The sequence below is a fragment of the Mustela erminea genome, chromosome 16, assembly GCF_009829155.1.
Source record: "Mustela erminea isolate mMusErm1 chromosome 16, mMusErm1.Pri, whole genome shotgun sequence".
NCBI lineage: Eukaryota > Metazoa > Chordata > Mammalia > Carnivora > Mustelidae > Mustela > Mustela erminea.
Genome location: NC_045629.1, coordinates 21072393 through 21090170, shown reverse-complemented (window position 1 = coordinate 21090170; position 17778 = coordinate 21072393). Strand labels below are relative to the sequence as shown.

The following is a 17778-nucleotide window of genomic DNA, read 5'->3' as shown; positions in this document are numbered from 1 at the left end:
TTTAGTATTTTTTGATGGAATACAATTTGTGTTTGTTGAATGATACTTCCCAAAGGAAACTTAAAGTCTAATTTTTCAGTTTGTTGGCGATGAGCTACATTATTAATACAAACTTTTTTAAAATGACCTAACAAACTTATTTGAATATTAAGTGACATGCACATGGGGAAAGAGTATTGATGTCCGATCATAACAATAACCAAATCTGGATTTCTTGGATTTACCTATTAAACTTCATGAGTTATAAACATGCCTAGGTTATAAATTCTTATATTTCTTTGAAATAAGGAATGTATTTACGGTTCTAACATACACCGATTTTCACATGGGTTCTTATTCTGCAATTGGCTGGATTTTTGATTGACCCACACAGAAGATGTATTTACCCTATGAATGGCCACTCCTTGGCCACAGATTTTTCAAGTGGAAAGAAGCTTGCCTTTGAAAACCTGATCAGAGAGATTCACCTCTTTGAGTTTTTGGATGTATACAAACTCTATAAACTATATAAATGCCAAGCCATACATTCTGTACACTGAAAAATCACTTGTACTAGATAAACAACAAAAGCAAAAATGTTCATACTCTCAAAAGTGTACTGAATATTTCAAAGGCTCAGAATTTTCTGAAATGAAGCACTGTCAATATTACTGCATAACATAGACATAAATGTTGTCATAAGTTTTTGCTTTATTGATAAAAAGGCATAATTTTTAAGTTGTTTACTAAGAACAATGAACATATGTCTTTAATAACCATCAAAAGCATGTGAACACATACTGTAATTGCTGCATTGCCTAGTTTCACTGTTAGTAAAAGCTACTCTGAAAATCTTATTAGAAAAAGGATTAAATTTTAAAATATTTAATTTTATAATGAATATTCATTTATTACATTGATCTATACGAACTTGTTGCTTTCCTTGGTCAAAATGGTCGAATATAGCAACTCCATATGGTTCAACTTATTAAGTTAGTCAATAACATGTGTTAGTCATTTCCCTTAAGTAATTATATACTATGTGCCTCATTCAAATAGATGGAAAATAGAATTTTACAGGTAACTGTAAAACAGCTAAAGTAGGAAAAATCTTTGCCCAATTCTTAATTAAGAACAAAGCAAAACACCTATTTTTTTGTTGTATACAAATTCTAACAAAGTGTAGACATTCCATAACAGTTTATTGAATTAATTAATGAAAATAATGAACCAGTACAGCAACTAACAAACTAAGTAAGTGAAACAAAAATGTATGAACTCATTCTCTGACTTCTTGAAATGTCTGGATTTAGTTCGACCTAAAAGGGTAGTTCACATAGCTTGTTAACCCAACTGTTCAGCTGATTCAAACAGAAACTAAATAAAACTGTCCTGTATCTTTCTTACACAGTCTTGCTTTGGGTTCCGTTGTTCTATAGCAAAGCAGAAAATCTAGGGAAATTTAAAAAATACTTCAATAGTTTTGACAGAAATACTCCCACTTATAACCTGCGAATAATTTCATAACCAAAACTTAATTGGAAAGAAATGCCTTCTATCAAAAATGGAAAGCCAATGTCTATAGGAGGAAGGATCCAGTTCTACTGAAACACTTTAGATCACAAGGCTTAGTAACTTTGCCACTAGTAGAAATAAATTATTTTCAAATCGCTTTTGAGAAGAAATGCCCAAATTTCTTCCCTTTTTTTTTAGCCTTAGAAAGAATACATAAATGTTTATTCTACATTCCATTACTATATTCTATATGCATCTTAAGATATCTATAAGCCCAATAGAATTTTCATTCAACCTCATTATCAAGTCAGAAGTGATCACGCCAAAGTTTTATTTCTCTATTTCTTCAAACCCTTCACGCTGAATACACCACAGGAATTACACATGGCACCAATTTTGGGGGATTTGAAGGTATCCAAGTTGAGGCTTGGGACATGTGTATGCTCACAGAATTTGATACACAAGATGCTCTGGACCACACTGCCATTTAAATTTTAAACCAACATATTTTCGAATAAAAAATAGTTTATAACTCCTTACTACTTTATGAGGTGATTTTCAGTTACACTTTCCTATTTCCCACAGAGTAAATGACTTGTTTGCATAGACTTCAATAGACCCATCATACTGAGTTTTTCAAGTAACTCTGTATACATTATCACCCCCCAGGGAGTAAAAAAGTAAAAAACTCAGAGTGGCAGAAAGGGGTCTATACAATCTTTCCTCAAGTTATGCTGACAGCTAATAAATCCATTACTTCCTTCATTCATCCCCCACACCAACAATGATCTTCCCAGGCTTGTTATGAGAATATAATAAAACAATGTATCTGAAAGTTGCCAGAATCCTGGCGGTATAGACCTCTCCTCTTGGAGCCGCACACCACTGCTCAGGTTCCTCAAATGCTAGATGCCCTTATAAATGCTATTATAGCTCACACTTTTGTCCCTATGGAGGCCCTCTGGCTATGTGTGGGCTCTTTCCCATCCTCTCCACCAACAAACTTTAAATCATCCTTCCACATTTCGGCTATCATGGACTTGCTGCTATGAACATTGGGGTGCATGTGCACTTTATTTTCACTGCATCTGTATCTTTGGGGTAAATACCTGGTAGTGCAATTGCTGGGCCATAGGGTAGCTCTATTTTTAAAATCTTGTGGAACCTCCATGCTGTTTTCCAGAGTGGCTGCAACAGCCTGCATTCCCACCAACAGTGTAAGAGGGTTCCCCTTTCTCCATATCCTTAACAACACTTGTTGTTCCCTGTTTTGTTAATTTTTGCCATTCTAACTGGAGTAATGTGGTACATCATTGTGGTTTTGATTTGTATTTCCTTAATGGCTAGTGATGTTGATCATTTTTTCATGTGTCTGTTAGTCATTTGTATGTCTTCTTTGGAGAAGTTCATGTCTTCTGCCTATTTTTTCACTGGGTTATTTGTTTTTTGAATGCTGATTTTGAGAAGCTCTTTATAGATCTTGGATATCAGCCTTTTATCTGTAATGGGAATATGCTAAGTGAAGTAAGTCAAGCAGAGAAATATAATTATCATATGGTTTCACTCCTGTGTGGAACATAACCAATAGCATAGGGAACCATAGAGGAAGGAAGGGAAAACTGAAGGAAGAGAAATCAGAGAGGAAGATGATCCATGAGAGACCGGGGACCCCAGGAAACAAACTGAGGTTTTCAGAGGGGAGGAGGGGTGAGGGATGTGATAACAGGGTGATGGAGGGCACATGTTGTGATGAGCAGAGGGTGTTATATGCAACTAATGAATTATTGAACACTACATTGAAACTAATGATGTACTATAGAGTGGCTAACTGAACATAATAAAATAAAATAAATCGTTCTTAAGAGTTGACTCCTTGAACTACTGGGAACCCACTGAACTACTGAAATATTATCTTCCCTTGCAAAATTTCCTCTCTCCTTCCGTAGGTATCATGGGCTTCCTGCTCTGCCATCAGGGGCCTGGGGACCTCCCTCTACTAGATGGCTAATTACTCAGCATTGTGAGAGTTTGTTTACATCTTTAGGTTCCCCAAGAGACCATAAGAACATCAAGGACAGAGGAAGGGGCATATAATGTGAATGGCACTCATGGACCTAGAGACATATAATCTGTTTCATCTACTCATTCCACTCATTTTAAACCATATAATCCTAGGTATCAGATTCTTTTATAGAGTATGGGTTATTTCTACTCATCCTACAATAAACATAAATGGGATACAAAGATCAAGCATTTAGCAAGTGAAATTGCACAGCATTGTTATTCTTCTTTTCTCCAGCGTCTAGCAGGGTACCTGGCACTGAGTGGGGCTCAGTTCTACTGCTGACCAGGGAAGGAACCATAGGATGAATAAATACACCAAAATAAGCAAACTCTCAAGAAAAACTGACAAGTCTTAATTACACAGCTGTTCGAAACTCACCAGTGTCTGTCCTTCCTCAAAACTATTCTCATTCCTCATTTTTATCAATAAAAACAACAACAGGATCAATAACAGCTGCTTTCAGCTTCTAGCAAAAGAATAAAGGCAGGGAGAGCTGTTTTTTGGTTACAGTTTGTTTATTGTTCATTGTTTTTGCAGAGTTAGAATTCTCTTGTAGCAGGAATACACTCAAAAGAAATGGATGTTTAACTTATCAAAGGCTTCTGTCTCATCCCAGTATTTAAGCACCTACTTAAACTCACCTTCTACAAGCATGTTTTAAAATAGTAATACTTCATTTTCTCTCCCTGGTTTAAAAAACTCAAATTCCATAGCTGGTCTAAAAAGAATGAGATGGTTTCTAGGCGCACAAGTAATCACAGTCATTATCCTGAGACCGTAGGGAAAAGAAAACAATAATAGAAAAATAACAACAAAGAAATAAAAGAGAGATTAGAGAGAGAGAAGGATAGGAATAAAGGTGAGTTAAAAATACTTAGCAGGGGCACCTGGGTGGCTCAGTGGGTTAAGCCTCTGCCTTCGGCTCAGGTCATGATCTCAGCTTCCTGGAATCAAGCCCCGCATTGGGCTCTCTGCTCTGCAGGGAGCCTGCTTCCTCCTCTCTCTCTGCTTCCCTCTCTGCCTATTTGTGATCTCTCTTTCTGTCAGATAAATAAATAAAATCTTTAAAAAATATATTTAGCAGACACAATCCACCCTTTTCAAGTGGCGAGCATAATTCTGCAGCCAACAATATGGAGTAATTTGGCTACATTCTTTTGCCATCCTGTATTACAGAGGGGGAAAAAAAGTGAGTAAACAAAGTAAGAAAAAGGAGGCTTATGACAGGATAGAAAAATAAAATTGAAATCAAAATAAAGATCTATAAGAATAGCCCTTTGAAATTAATGAATAAAGCAATGCATTCCAGGACCGCTTCTGGAATTGGCATAACTAAGTTTGAATTTCATCTGCCACCCACTATTTACGCCTTTACTCAATCAAGCATCTAATTAGTCTTCCAGATACTCAAAAATATGTGTTGAATGAATACCATTCCTACTTATTATTATTAATTGGCCTAAATGTTATTTTCTTCATTTTTAAACCTGTGGAAAAATAATAATATTCTCATAGAGTGATTGTGAGGACCCAAGGAAATCCATAAATATGAAGTCTACCAACTGGTTTGTTATTAGTGAAACTTAAAAAAGTAAGACACTTTTGTTTATTATTATTACTCAGTCAAAAACAAGACAACTACTTCCTTAATTAAAACAAAAACCGGACAACAAACAAAAAAAAAAAACCCTGGTTAACTTGACTTATTCATTCACTTTTAATTTTAAATTTCCAGGTTTTGTAGATTATAAAAGACTCCTCCTTTCAAAGTACAGGTCTGCTTTTCTATCCCTTGAATCTGAGCCCACCTACATCCTTGATCATAAACAAAAGTTAGACATAGTTTAACAATAAATCCCATGTACAATTTGCTTTACCAAACCTGCTTTCTTTCTACTTTTTAATTATATTCTGCATAAACATATACTTACATAAGTTTCCACTTTGTACCTATAACTGAAGATGAGCATGTTTTTATGCTTTTATTAAAATTAAGCATTTTCTTAAATCTTTGCCAGACTTTAGAGGAACTAGGGATTGTATTTCCATCTAATTTGTTGAAAGCACTGCCTTGATATCATGAGACTTCCAAGGTCATGGACCACAATAATTTCAAATCATAAAAATAATGAAAATAGTACCTGAATATTCAAGAAGAGCCAGGAGTATCCTACACTTGACCTCTGCAGAAAAAAAAAAAAATTAACAGTCAGTTGTTTAGTCTTTTTCTCCCACTAGCACCACATTTTAACTGTGCAGTAAAAATTTGCACAATCTTACTATATTAGATAATAAAAATCCCATTTACTTGACATGCTGTTCTTCCTATCTACCTATATAAATTCTATCCATTGCTCTAGATGTTACAGTTTCTTACAGTTCTGATTTAAATTAGCTTGTGCAACACCATTCAAATTGTGCTACTTTTGTTAAGTCACCCTTAACTGCTGTAGTGTGCATGGTGTTCTCTAAACTCCTATAGCGATTATGGTCTTGATCAATAAGTTCTCAAACAGCATTTTTTCTTAGTTACTTACACTTTTGAAGATTATATGTGCTATTAATAGTCTTTATATGTAATAATACATATCATATTATTCATTACATATAATAATTATAAATCATATGTAATTATACAAATTATACTTACAGATTATGGAGTGTGTGCATGTGTATATATGTGTAATATATACAGGGCATATATTTTATATATATATATATATATATATATATAAAATCTCTCTCTCTCTAGACTTCCTTTCCTATCTCTATGTCAAGAACCTCCCTAAAGGGCAGAACAATACTAAATAGTTTCAAATACTGTTCTCCCCAGCCCATCTCCAAACAAGGGCAATCACAACTGTTTATTGTGTATTAGCTTCATACTCATTACTTTACTTCTAATTGGTAAATAGTTTACTCTCAATGAGTAAATATAAAAACATACAGAGCTTCTTCATGTCCCCAGATTATGGGAAGTAAAAAAAGGTTTAAGTTGCATCCTATTCCAAACAGGTTCACAATAGAGTCAGAGTGACAAAATTACCTGATAAGAAGTACAGGAGATATTTGAGAGGCTATTACATTTTAAAAGTGATAACACGAGAACAAGAGAATTTCAGAGGCAGAAAAGTATCCTGGACAAAGTGTCCACAAGACACACCTGCTACAGTCATCCCCCTTTATTTATGAGGGACATTCCAAGACTCCCCCACCTCAGTGGGTGCCTAAAACAATGGGTGGTACCAAGCCCAGTATATACTATGGTTTTTCCTGTACATCCACATACCTATGACAAAATTTAATTTATAAATTAGGCCCAGTAAGAGATTAACAACAAGAACTAATAATAAAATAGAACAATTATAATAATACACTGTATTAAAGTTATGTGAATCTGGTCCCTCTCTCTCTCAAAATATCTTATTGTACCATACTTTTTCTTCTTGTGATGATTTGAGACGTAGAGTTAGACTGTGACTGGCCTGCTGACTAAGTCAAAAAGAGAATCATCTGCTTCTGGACTGTGTCTGATTAGTAACTGAAACCAAGGAAAGTAAAACAAAGGATAGTGTGGTATAGCTGTACCAGCTTTGTGGTCTTCAGAAAATGGCTCAACCATAGTTGACCCTTGTTTGTGAACAACACAGGTTTGAACTGCATGGGTCCACTCATACGTGGAATTTTTTCAGTTAATACAGTATAGTACTGTAAATGCATTTTTCTTTCCATGATTTTTTAAACATTTTCTTTTCTTTAGCTTTCTTTATTGAAAGAATATAATATATGATACATGTAATGTACAAAATATGTAACACCTGATTATTTATGTTATCAGTTAGGCTCTGGTCAGCAGTAAGCTATTAGTAGTGAGGTTGGATGGAGTCAGAAGCTATATGCAGATTGTGCAGGGAGTCAGTGCCCCTAACCTTCATGCTATTCAATGGTCAACCATACTTTGAGTTTCAGCTCATTTATAAGTGATGATAACACCTATCTTATCTATTTTATAGGCCTGTGTAGGAAAAATAAACAGGGATATATATTAAAAGCCTTGGGAAATTCTTTAATATGCTGTGTATCTGTGAAGCACTGCTATTATTCTAATCTGAATCCAGCTAAAAATTTGGTATAGAATTCTGTGTGTTGAAAATGTTTTTAAACATTTTTTAAAGTTACAGTGTCAAGGGAATAGGTTCATATCCTAAAAGTGGGAAAGAGTGCTAGCAAGAGAGTATAGTAAAAAATGAATACCAAATATCCAACAATTTAGCATAGAAAAGATTTTATTATATCATTTAGAGACTGAGCTTGGGATACAATTAGAAAGCCACATTTAAAAATTGGATCCAACACCAGAATGATGAGTTTAGACTTAGCTAACAAAAATCATGTAAGGTTCTGGGCAGGGTTCTAAAATGAACGTAATATTTTAGGAAACTGAATATGGTATATAGTAATATATAAATCAGAAAAGATAGAGATGAGGGATTATCCAGAAAACTGTTCCAATTACTGCAGTAAGAAGAAAAAGGGGGAAATTGGAGACTTTTGATTAAAAAAAAATAGAAGTTCTTTAGGATATTTGGGACAAAGGCAGAGGGAAAAAAATAATATAAGTTGCTGAAACAATGGGAGATTTTGAAAAAAAAGAGTACAACTTTTGTAGGGGGTAAGAATTGAAAATGTGTTTACTAATAAACATTTGACTTTAAGGGGATAGTGGGTCACAAATTCCAGTGTGTGTTTTCCCCCCATACCACCAAGCACTTGTCTAATACTATCTGGGTATCCTACAATTCAACTCAGTTCTGGCATTATCTACCTGGAGATAGCATCAGATCTCACAGAGTAAGGGCTCAGTTCCACAAGACTGCCCCCCGCCCCAACACACACACACTTCATGTGCCAACTGCAAATCCTGGCTGCCACCTATGCTTCTGACTAACTGGCTGCAGATTGTTGGTTTCAGTGACTCTCTTTTGGGTTTGATTAATTGGCTAGAGTGGCTCACAGAACTTTGAGAAACATTTACCTACTAAATCACCTGTTTATTATAAAAGGATATAGCTCAGGAGCTAGATGGAAGAGATGCACTGGGTAAGGTATGGGGAAATGGTGCAGCACTTCCATGCTCTCTGAAAGCACCACTCTTCTAGAACTAACCCTGAAGCTCTCTGAACTTGTGGAGGCTTCATTACATAGGCATGACTGATTAAATCATTGGTCAATCTCCAACCCCTCTCTGTTCCCAGAAGTTGGGAGTGGTACTGAAAGTTCCAACTATCTAATCACATGGTTGGCTTCCTTGGCAAATCAGCTCCCATCCTTAGGAATTTTCCAAAAGTCACCTCACGGGCATAACAAAAGACACCTTTAGAGCTCTCATCATAAGAAATTCCAAGAGTTTTGGGAAATCTGAGCAAGGAAAGGGGACAAAGACCAAATATATATTTCTTATATAAATCCCAGTATCACTGTGTGCTAATCATGTAAAAACATGTTCAGCTGGCTGATAATCTGTGACTATAATTTAGTGTAGAGATGAAGTAGGAGGCAGACATCACCTTAGTGCTTAGTGACACAACAAAATTAATCTATCCCCCACTTAGTCCACTGTGTTTTCTGCTCTCTTCTGCCCTCAGTTTGGCAAACTATGATTTGAACACATGAATGGTACAGTGTGATGCAGCTTAGGAATGGTACTGTAACAGTGTTCCCTATATAAAGATCATAGGATTATTATATTCTGATATATACTTGATAGGATATTTCGAAATCAGAGATGAACAAATGAGGAGGTTCAGAACATGCTACCCCAAAAGATGGCAATTTGGCATACTGAAAATTTTAAGCTGAAGGAACTTGATAAACAGCAGGTGTATGGAGGACTCTCTGATCTCCCCATACTCCCCTGAAGCTGGTCATAAAACCCTCTTGTGAGAAGTGCCCTCCCAATCCCAGAGGAAAGGAGCATCCTTATTTCAAAAGACAAAGGAAACTGAGAAGAACAGGCCTTGCTAAGTTTCTCCAGTTTGCTACCCTTAGTGCATACCCTTTCATCCTATCACATTTTTCCAAAGCTTTCTACTCTTTATCAAACCTAGTGTAAAAGCACTCAGGTTTAACCATTTCTTCTGGAATTCATTTCCTTACAAAGTCTCTTGTATCATATAAAACACATTAAATACATTTATATGTGTTTCCCTAGTTATTTTGTCTTGTCTGACTGATCTATAGGGCCTAGCCAAAGAACCTAGGAGGGTAGAAGGGGGAAAAAATTACTTTTTTCCTCCCTTACAGAAACATGAGAATGGGGTTATCCCTGCTGTATAATAAACCATGAAATTCTGGTAAGGTGACATTATGTTGAATTTCTAGCCAAGACCTAAATAGAATAAGAAGTACTTTAAATAATAAATAAATGGGAAATAGAATAAGAAGTACTTTAAGTTGAGTAGAATAAATTCATAATGAATCAGTGAGGTTACATCAGAGAACCTCCACGTAACAAGCAGTTGATTACAAGAATCTCAATACTGCTGCTTCCATTCTGTATAACAGGACCAGACAACAAACAGATGAGCAGGAAAGGACAGCTTGACCTCTTTCTTGACAGCCCATTGGACTGAAGTAGTGATTAATCATTCTTTAAAGAGTCAATTAACATGGTGACAATCACAAAACATAACCAAAGAAGAGCATCTCACTAAAACTTGCAATCAGGGATATAACTTAAATTGTGCAAAGAGCCCTCCCCACACCATTCACTAGAAGACAGTCAGCACACCCAACCATACTCAACCAGTTGTTGAGCTCCCCTGACCAAGACTGGCACCCATATTCACGACACACATCAATCAATATATGTAAATAGTTATCATTCTTATAGCTGCTTCTTGTGATATGAGTGAGGTATTGAGGTTATAAAAGCAGGACTTATGATGAAAATGTTAAGATATTTAAAATGAATACCATTAAAATTAAGTTTTTGATCTTGCATTAGATGAAGTTTATATCTTAAAGATAAAGCTCAAAAAACAAAACAAGAAAAGGTTTAAAGATTTCTCTGTTCTTAACTGATATTGCATTTACTCTGAAAACAACTATAATGTAAAAGAAAAAACAAAAAAACTCTCAAAGATGATGATAACAAATGCATTAAATATTTTTAAAAATTTATTTAAATTCAAGTTAGTTAACACATAGTATATTATTAGTTTCAGGGGTAGAGAGAACAAGTGCATTTAGATTCATGAATTATAATTTCTAGGAGTATTATGATACTGGCATTTATTCTGCAAAAAGAAAAAAAAACCCAAAAACCTACTCAGTAAAATACATTTGAATTCCTTAAACCAAGCAGTCTTTAAAAGATGTAGTTATCATTTCTGCTACTCATTACTTTGGGAGGTTTTAAATTCAGACTTTTCATCAAATATGATGTTATAATCTGTCACAAATAACCATTATATGTAGCTATAAAATAAAAATGTAGCCAAGAAATACAGCTGTCAAAAACAAAAGATTTTATCGCATAATAGAACTGCTGTGATTTATTTGGAGCTTTCCATATCTGTACAAACCTTTGCTCCACTGAACTCTAAATGAGTATCGAAGCTATTATATTTGAGTATATTTCTAGGCAGTAGACTTAGTAATCACAGAACATATACACATCTTTTTCATTTGGTAAATGAAGAAACTGAGGCCCAAAGGAGTTATGCCACAGGCCCAGACTCGTCAGATTTAAGAGCTGAATTTTGTCAGTAACTTTCTCTAACTTTCTCTACACAACCCTCTCTAACTCTCTCTAGCAGTAACCAGAGGATACGCTGTAATTCTGCTGAGTGTTATTTATCACATGCAACTGACATACGAAGACTGAGGAACAAATATGTAAACATAGGCATATACGTATTTATTGTGGAGGTTTCTCAACCTTAGCACTATTGACATTTTGGGCCAAATAATTCTTTGTCGTGAGGAACTGTCCTGTATAATGCAGAACATTTGTTAGCATCTCTGGCTTCTACACACTGGATGCCAAGAGCACCCCCACAACGGTGACAACCGAAAATATCTCCAGAAGTCGCCAACCACTGGTCTGATGTTGGGAAGAAAATCACCAAATTAAGCATTTTAAAAAAGTTAAACAAATTTCTCATTTCATCTTTTCTACCATACTTGTTTTGGGAACGCTCAGAATTTTCTACACCCTGACCCTAAACAACATGTAATCAGATGCACTAGAGCTGTCCGAAATGTCCTATCTCCAACTGCAGATATCAGTCACGGGATGTTGAGTAAACAATGTAATGAGAGTTAAAAACAATAAACTTAGAAAATATGAAAAAGAAACTTATAAACCAATGACATGACCTATCTTATTATTTCGATTCTTGCAAGTTCACAATTAACTTTTTACACTTCCTATAAAACTTAGCTTTGTGACTTTGGTGAATCTTTAGAAATTTTGCTGATATTGTTTCATATTTTAAAATATGAAACTCTTCAAATTCCATGTCCTCCCAAGTATGAGCCCTTATTTTATTCACCGAGAAAATTCTCCGTGATACAGTATACATCGTTTAGATCCTTGGAACATAAGGCTCTATAATCCTATTCCTCCTTTTGCTTCCTCCCTCCCTTACCCTTTCCAGTTCTTTGATTTTCCTCATAATATGAAATACTGTGAAAAAGTAATCAAGGTATTACTGAACTTTTGGTTTTAAATCATTATTGCTAATGCTATGCAATATTCTTTGCTTTTCGTCCTGACCTTCAACAAATTTTCTGATGTTCTGAGCAAGATTCCGGACACTGCTGGGAAGATTCCAAGGGTCTTGCTTGATGTGAAGTCTTAACCTTTTTGGACAACTCAACTTTGGTTCCATTTCCTGCTGAAATTCTAAATAAATACAGAAAATCTCTTTTAAGTTTCAACCATTTACCAAACAGTTAACAAATCTGTGGGCTGCAGAATCATCTTTCATTCCTGTTGTCCTGGTTTATTAGCATGGTGGTACTTTCTGTAATTATATTTCAGGAGAAAATTGGTTAAATCGAAAAAAGAAAGGCTAACCTTATTATTTTCTTACAAACATTTAAACAAAGGGCAAAGTTAGATAAAAACTCTCTTTTCAATGTCTGAAACTAGATGTCAGAAAGTGGCAGCTCTAGATCTTATTCTGTTGGGCTGTTCTTTTTGTCAAAGTTCATTCCTGAAACCCCTTCCCCCACCAATGAATGGGCTACAACCAAGTAGGCATGCTGATTTCAGCAAAAGCTGCAACACTTCACACTTATGCGACACTTACATCTCTTCAATTAACTCATTCCTATTTATTCTAGTCCTTATAGGCATTGCACATTTTAAATTTGCAAATAAATTTAAAACATCCTATACTGACTTTTTATCTATATTCCAAAGTTATTAAAATAGAATTAATATGAAGGGGATTATGAAACATGAGTAGCCATTTTCTTCTTACACTATGCCTTTACTTCATGACTGTATTATTTCCCACCTTCGTTTCCCAATGGTTTCTCATAGTGACTTTTTATTTAAAAAAATTTTTTTATTAATTAATTAATTATTTTTAAAACTTTTTTTTTTTTTTTTTTAGATTTTATTTATTTATTTGACAAAAAGCAATCACAAGTAGGCATAGAGGCAGGTGGGCGGGGGGTGGGGGGGAAGCGGGCTCCCTGCCAAGCAGAGAGCCCAATGCGAGGCTTTATCCCAGGACCCTGGGATCATGACCTGAGCTTAAGGCAGAGGATTTAACCCACTGAGCGACCCAGGTGCCCCTCTAATAGTGACTTTTTAAACCTTACCTTGTAATCCTTGACCTGGCGTGAGGTACTTGGTTTGCTCAAAGGCCCTTATAACAGCTTGCCCTTTTAGGAGATTGGTAATTGAATCCACCTACCATAACAGCAGAGATTTCTGAAAGTTACATACTTCTCATAATACATAACAAATGTATTTCTAAGAGTAAATCTTGTAAAATATTTTTGTCTTAAAGCCATAATTATTTTTGAAACCGCATGATGCTTGCAAAATCCATCTTTAAATAAAATATTGGAATAAACTCACTGACAACACTTGCAATATTTCTTATTATCCACCATATATTAATATAAGATATAAATATGCTCAACATATTCATTTCACAAAAGAAGATTTCTAGGGTTATTTTTAAAAACCCTAAAAGACATCATAATCTTTTTCAAAGCAGTAAAATCTTCTACTCTATGAATTTGGTTATTGATACAAATTTTCTTAAAAATGCAAAATACCAACACAAGCACCAAGAGAATCTTGTGCTTCTTGAAATTAGGAATAAAGTCAAGCAAGAAATGTCATGAAGAATTCTGAAAACCTGCAGAGAAGCAAAGTAAAAAAAAGAAGCATTTTTTTACTATATCTGAAAAAGGGATTCCCAACAGTCTGATGTGTGGGAAAAGAAACTTCTAGTTATCCCAATCATACCTGGCTGAAAAGATGCTCAAGACAGCTATGTATCTTGTCCTGCTTATCATGAGAAATGCGAACACTGAGGGGAAGTTCATCACCTAGAAATAAAAAATAAGTCACCCATCTTTGTTTAACATACTAAAATATTTTAATATAAATACACCAAAAAATAATAAACATGCAGTCTTATTCCATCATGTTCTTATGATCAGATAAAGAATTCCAAAATATTTAATAGCAGTTAGGATGTCAGATGATTGCTCTTTGAAACAGAGGTGGGAGCAGAGTGCCTCACTGGAGAAAACATTCTATACCCTATGTCAATGATTTTTTCAAATAGTGCAATTCCTAACAGTTAAATAGTTGAAACAAACTACATATTTTAAAATGAAGAAGTGTCCCAACTGGGTGCAAAGTCTCTGTTCTTAACATACCCCTGATAAGACATTTGTAAGATCTTTCTCTCAGTCAGTGTTTTCATCATTCCCCTCCCTGTGCATCTACTATCTCAGAAGTCCTCAGGTTCAAAGCCCATCCCACCTCCTCACACAGTCAACAACACCCCATGTTTTAGGATAACCTGTTTCCTGTGTACCTAGCTTCCTTCATAGTACCACAGAAAATCCTAAAATATATATTAAGATCAGACTTCATTTGTTTCTTTCATCTCTTTTTAATTCACTCTGTTCACCACGGGATTGGGACACTGACGTCACTCAGCACGTGTGGCGGCCAAGGACAACTGATCCAAGGTGAAAACGCATGTCGATCACACACTGATCGACATCCCCGAAAGGTATCTCCCTGAGGAAAGGCAACAGAAAAGGTCACATGCCTCCACCAGACGCACCTGAGTCCATTTCATCGCTGTGGAAGTAGGAGCTGCACTGGCTGCTGCAGATGCTGGTGAAGGAGGCAATGGAATTCCTGTTGCTGTTGCAGTCACTGGGGAGAAGGAGGAACACAACACGTCACCTTCAGAGTGAATTTGCTGCCACTCTCCCTGTTCACACCACAGTTAGGCTTATTGACATGTCTTGGAGAAAATTACGAGAAGAACCACTTTTGTTTGACTCCCATTTTATCTTATGGTCTAAAAAATTTTAAATTCAATTGTATTTCAAAATCTCTTAAGCCTTGTAGATGGATCCTGAATTTCTTTCTTTCTTTCTTTCTTTTTAATCTGAAGTTAGAAAACTAGGAGTTGGGGTGCCTGGGTGGCTCAGTGGGTTAAAGCCTCTGCCTTTGGCTCAGGTCATGATCCCAGGGTCCTGGGATTGAGTCCTGCATCAGGCTCTCTGCTCAGCAGGGAACCTGCTTCCCCTGCCCCCCTCCTCTGCCTCTCTGACTGCTTGTGATCTCTGTCTGTCAAAGAAAGAAAGAAAGAAAGAAAACTAGGAGTCAAAGTGCACTTAAAATTTGTCATTATCTATTTGAGGCGGTGTGCCTGAGTTAACATGCTCATAAAGACAAGGTCCTGTTTCGTGATCTCTGCCTTTCGAGTCTTTCTGGTAGCTTTAAATTATGACTCATCAGCTGCTCTCTGAGCTTCCCGGGAGAGGACAGCACCCTGTCTCCACCACAGAGCTCAGCACTGACCACCACATCTGGTAAGGGCTCGATAATGGTCAAAGTGGAAGGAAAGAATGAGTAAAAGCTTTGTGTGTGAATATGAACACATTACAAAATTTCAGAAAGAGTATCAGAGATGGAATATTTTTTCCCCCTCAGAATCAGTAAGAAGCACTTATTTAACTTTAAATTTATATTTAAAATTTCTAGTTTAGCCTAGAGGGAGACTCGGAAGGTAATTTTAATTATCTGAGAACTAGAAATTGAGGTAAGAAAATATTTTTAGATCTGTAATTTCTCACTGGAGAAAAACCACAGGTTCCTATTAAATAGTCTACTGGTATCCTTTGAAGCTAAAAGTAAAGGAAATGGTCAGGATGGTTAATCTGTGTTATATACTATTATATTTCTAGGAATAATTAACTCTTATGTATTTGTTAAAATCCTTTTCATGTAGAAATTAGGATAGTACAGTGGTTAAGAGAGAAACCATGGGGCGCCTGGGTGGCTCAGTGGGTTAAGCCGCTGCCTTCGGCTCAGGTCATGATCTCAGAGTCCTGGGATTGAGTCCCGCATCGGGCTCTCTGCTCAGCGGAGAGCCTGCTTCCCTCTCTCTCTCTCTGCCTGCCTCTCCATCTACTTGTGATTTCTCTCTGTCAAATAAATAAATAAAAATCTTTAAAAAAAAAAAAAAAGAGAGAGAGAAACCATGGGCCGGCCCACCTGGTTTAACATGTCTATTATGTAACTCCTGTGGCCTCAAGTTCTTCACATGTAAAATGGGGTTAATATCAGCATGTGCCATGTAGGACAGTGTTGGGAATTATGTGAGATCATCCTGCTTCCCCATGTGTCCAGTAAAAATGTTTTTAACATTAGCTATTTGTGCTAAACATCTCTGAAGAGAATAACTTTAATAGTAATTACTTAATATTTTCTCACTGTAAAATACTGTATAATAAATAACAGTGAGTAAGAGAGTTTTTGCCCTTTATTAAAGTAAATAAGACAGGAGGCACGCAAGGGGTGCAGTCCACTGGGCGTTAGACTCTTGGTTTCGGCTCAGGTCATGATCTTAGGGTCATGAGATTTCCATCGTTGGAAGGATGATGGTAGGCAGATGATAACAGACCTTGGAGGGAAGCTGTTACAGGTTGATTGCATCTCTCCCTAAAATCCACAGGTGGAAGTCTGACACTCATGACCCAGAAATACAATCTTGTTTGGAATGAGGACTTTTACAGACATAATTAAGTTAAAATGAAGTCATTATGGTGGGCCCAAATTCAGTATGGCTGGTGATTTCCTGAGAAGGGGAAATGTGGCCACAGGGAAACACTTAAGAGGTAAAGGACAAGAAGACACAGGGATAAGATGGCCATCTACAACCAAGGCAAGAGGCCCAGACCTGATCCTTCCTCCACAGACCTCAGAAAAAAGCAGCATGCTGACACTGTGATTATGGACTTCCGGCCCCAGAACTGTTGGATAATGAATAAATAAACATCTGCTGTTTAAGCCACCCAGTCCTTGGTACTTTGTTACAGCAATCAAATCAAGATTGTACAAAGTGTGCAAGAGAGGGGCACCTGGTGTCTGTACTGGTTAAGCATCTGCCTTTGGCTTAGTTGTGATCCCAGGGTCCCAGAATCGAGCCCTGTTCAGTGGGGAATCTGCTTCTCCCTCTGACCTTCCCTGCTGCTCCTGCTCACTCTCTCTCAAATGAATAATAATAATAAATCTTTAGAAATTGTGGAAGAGAGGGAAAGAAAGAAGGCTGGTCATGGAGGTAAGCAGGAAAAACTAGTCCAATTTGTTTGGAACACAGAATGTAAGAAAAAAGGAGGAGAAACACACACACACACACACAAAGAACTCCTGTTCACCCCACAGTCCAATAATCAGAAACATATATCTGGAAAAAATGTTAATATAGGCTGTTTGCTTATTTGCTATACATGTTACAGAATTTGTAACAGGAACAAGTCCCCCAGATTAGCTCCATAGACCTGGAGGGAAAAAAAAACGCTTTTTCCCAATTACTCAGATTATGAAAAAAGAATAATTTGAAAGATTCTGCAGGATCACGATGTTTTATCTGCGGTTGGTAATAGCTGGCGGTTATGTTGAGAGGGTGATAAACAAAAATGATAATCAAAACTTT

The 17778-nt window shown here is 36.3% G+C and overlaps 1 protein-coding gene across 6 annotated transcripts in view; it reads right to left on the bottom strand.

Annotated features, from left to right (window-relative positions):
- The window catches only part of PREX2 (phosphatidylinositol-3,4,5-trisphosphate dependent Rac exchange factor 2), a 337813-nt gene that overhangs the window by 140416 nt on the left and 179619 nt on the right, over window positions 1–17778 (bottom strand). For all 6 annotated transcript variants that reach the window (XM_032316155.1, XM_032316156.1, XM_032316153.1 and 3 more), the window contains 5 exons: window positions 14893–14987; window positions 14058–14140; window positions 13400–13490; window positions 12342–12470; window positions 5701–5742 (listed from right to left, as the gene is read on the bottom strand). In XM_032316155.1, the coding sequence (XP_032172046.1) occupies window positions 5701–5742; window positions 12342–12470; window positions 13400–13490; window positions 14058–14140; window positions 14893–14987 (440 nt within the window). The remainder of the gene's footprint in view (window positions 1–5700; window positions 5743–12341; window positions 12471–13399; window positions 13491–14057; window positions 14141–14892; window positions 14988–17778) is intronic.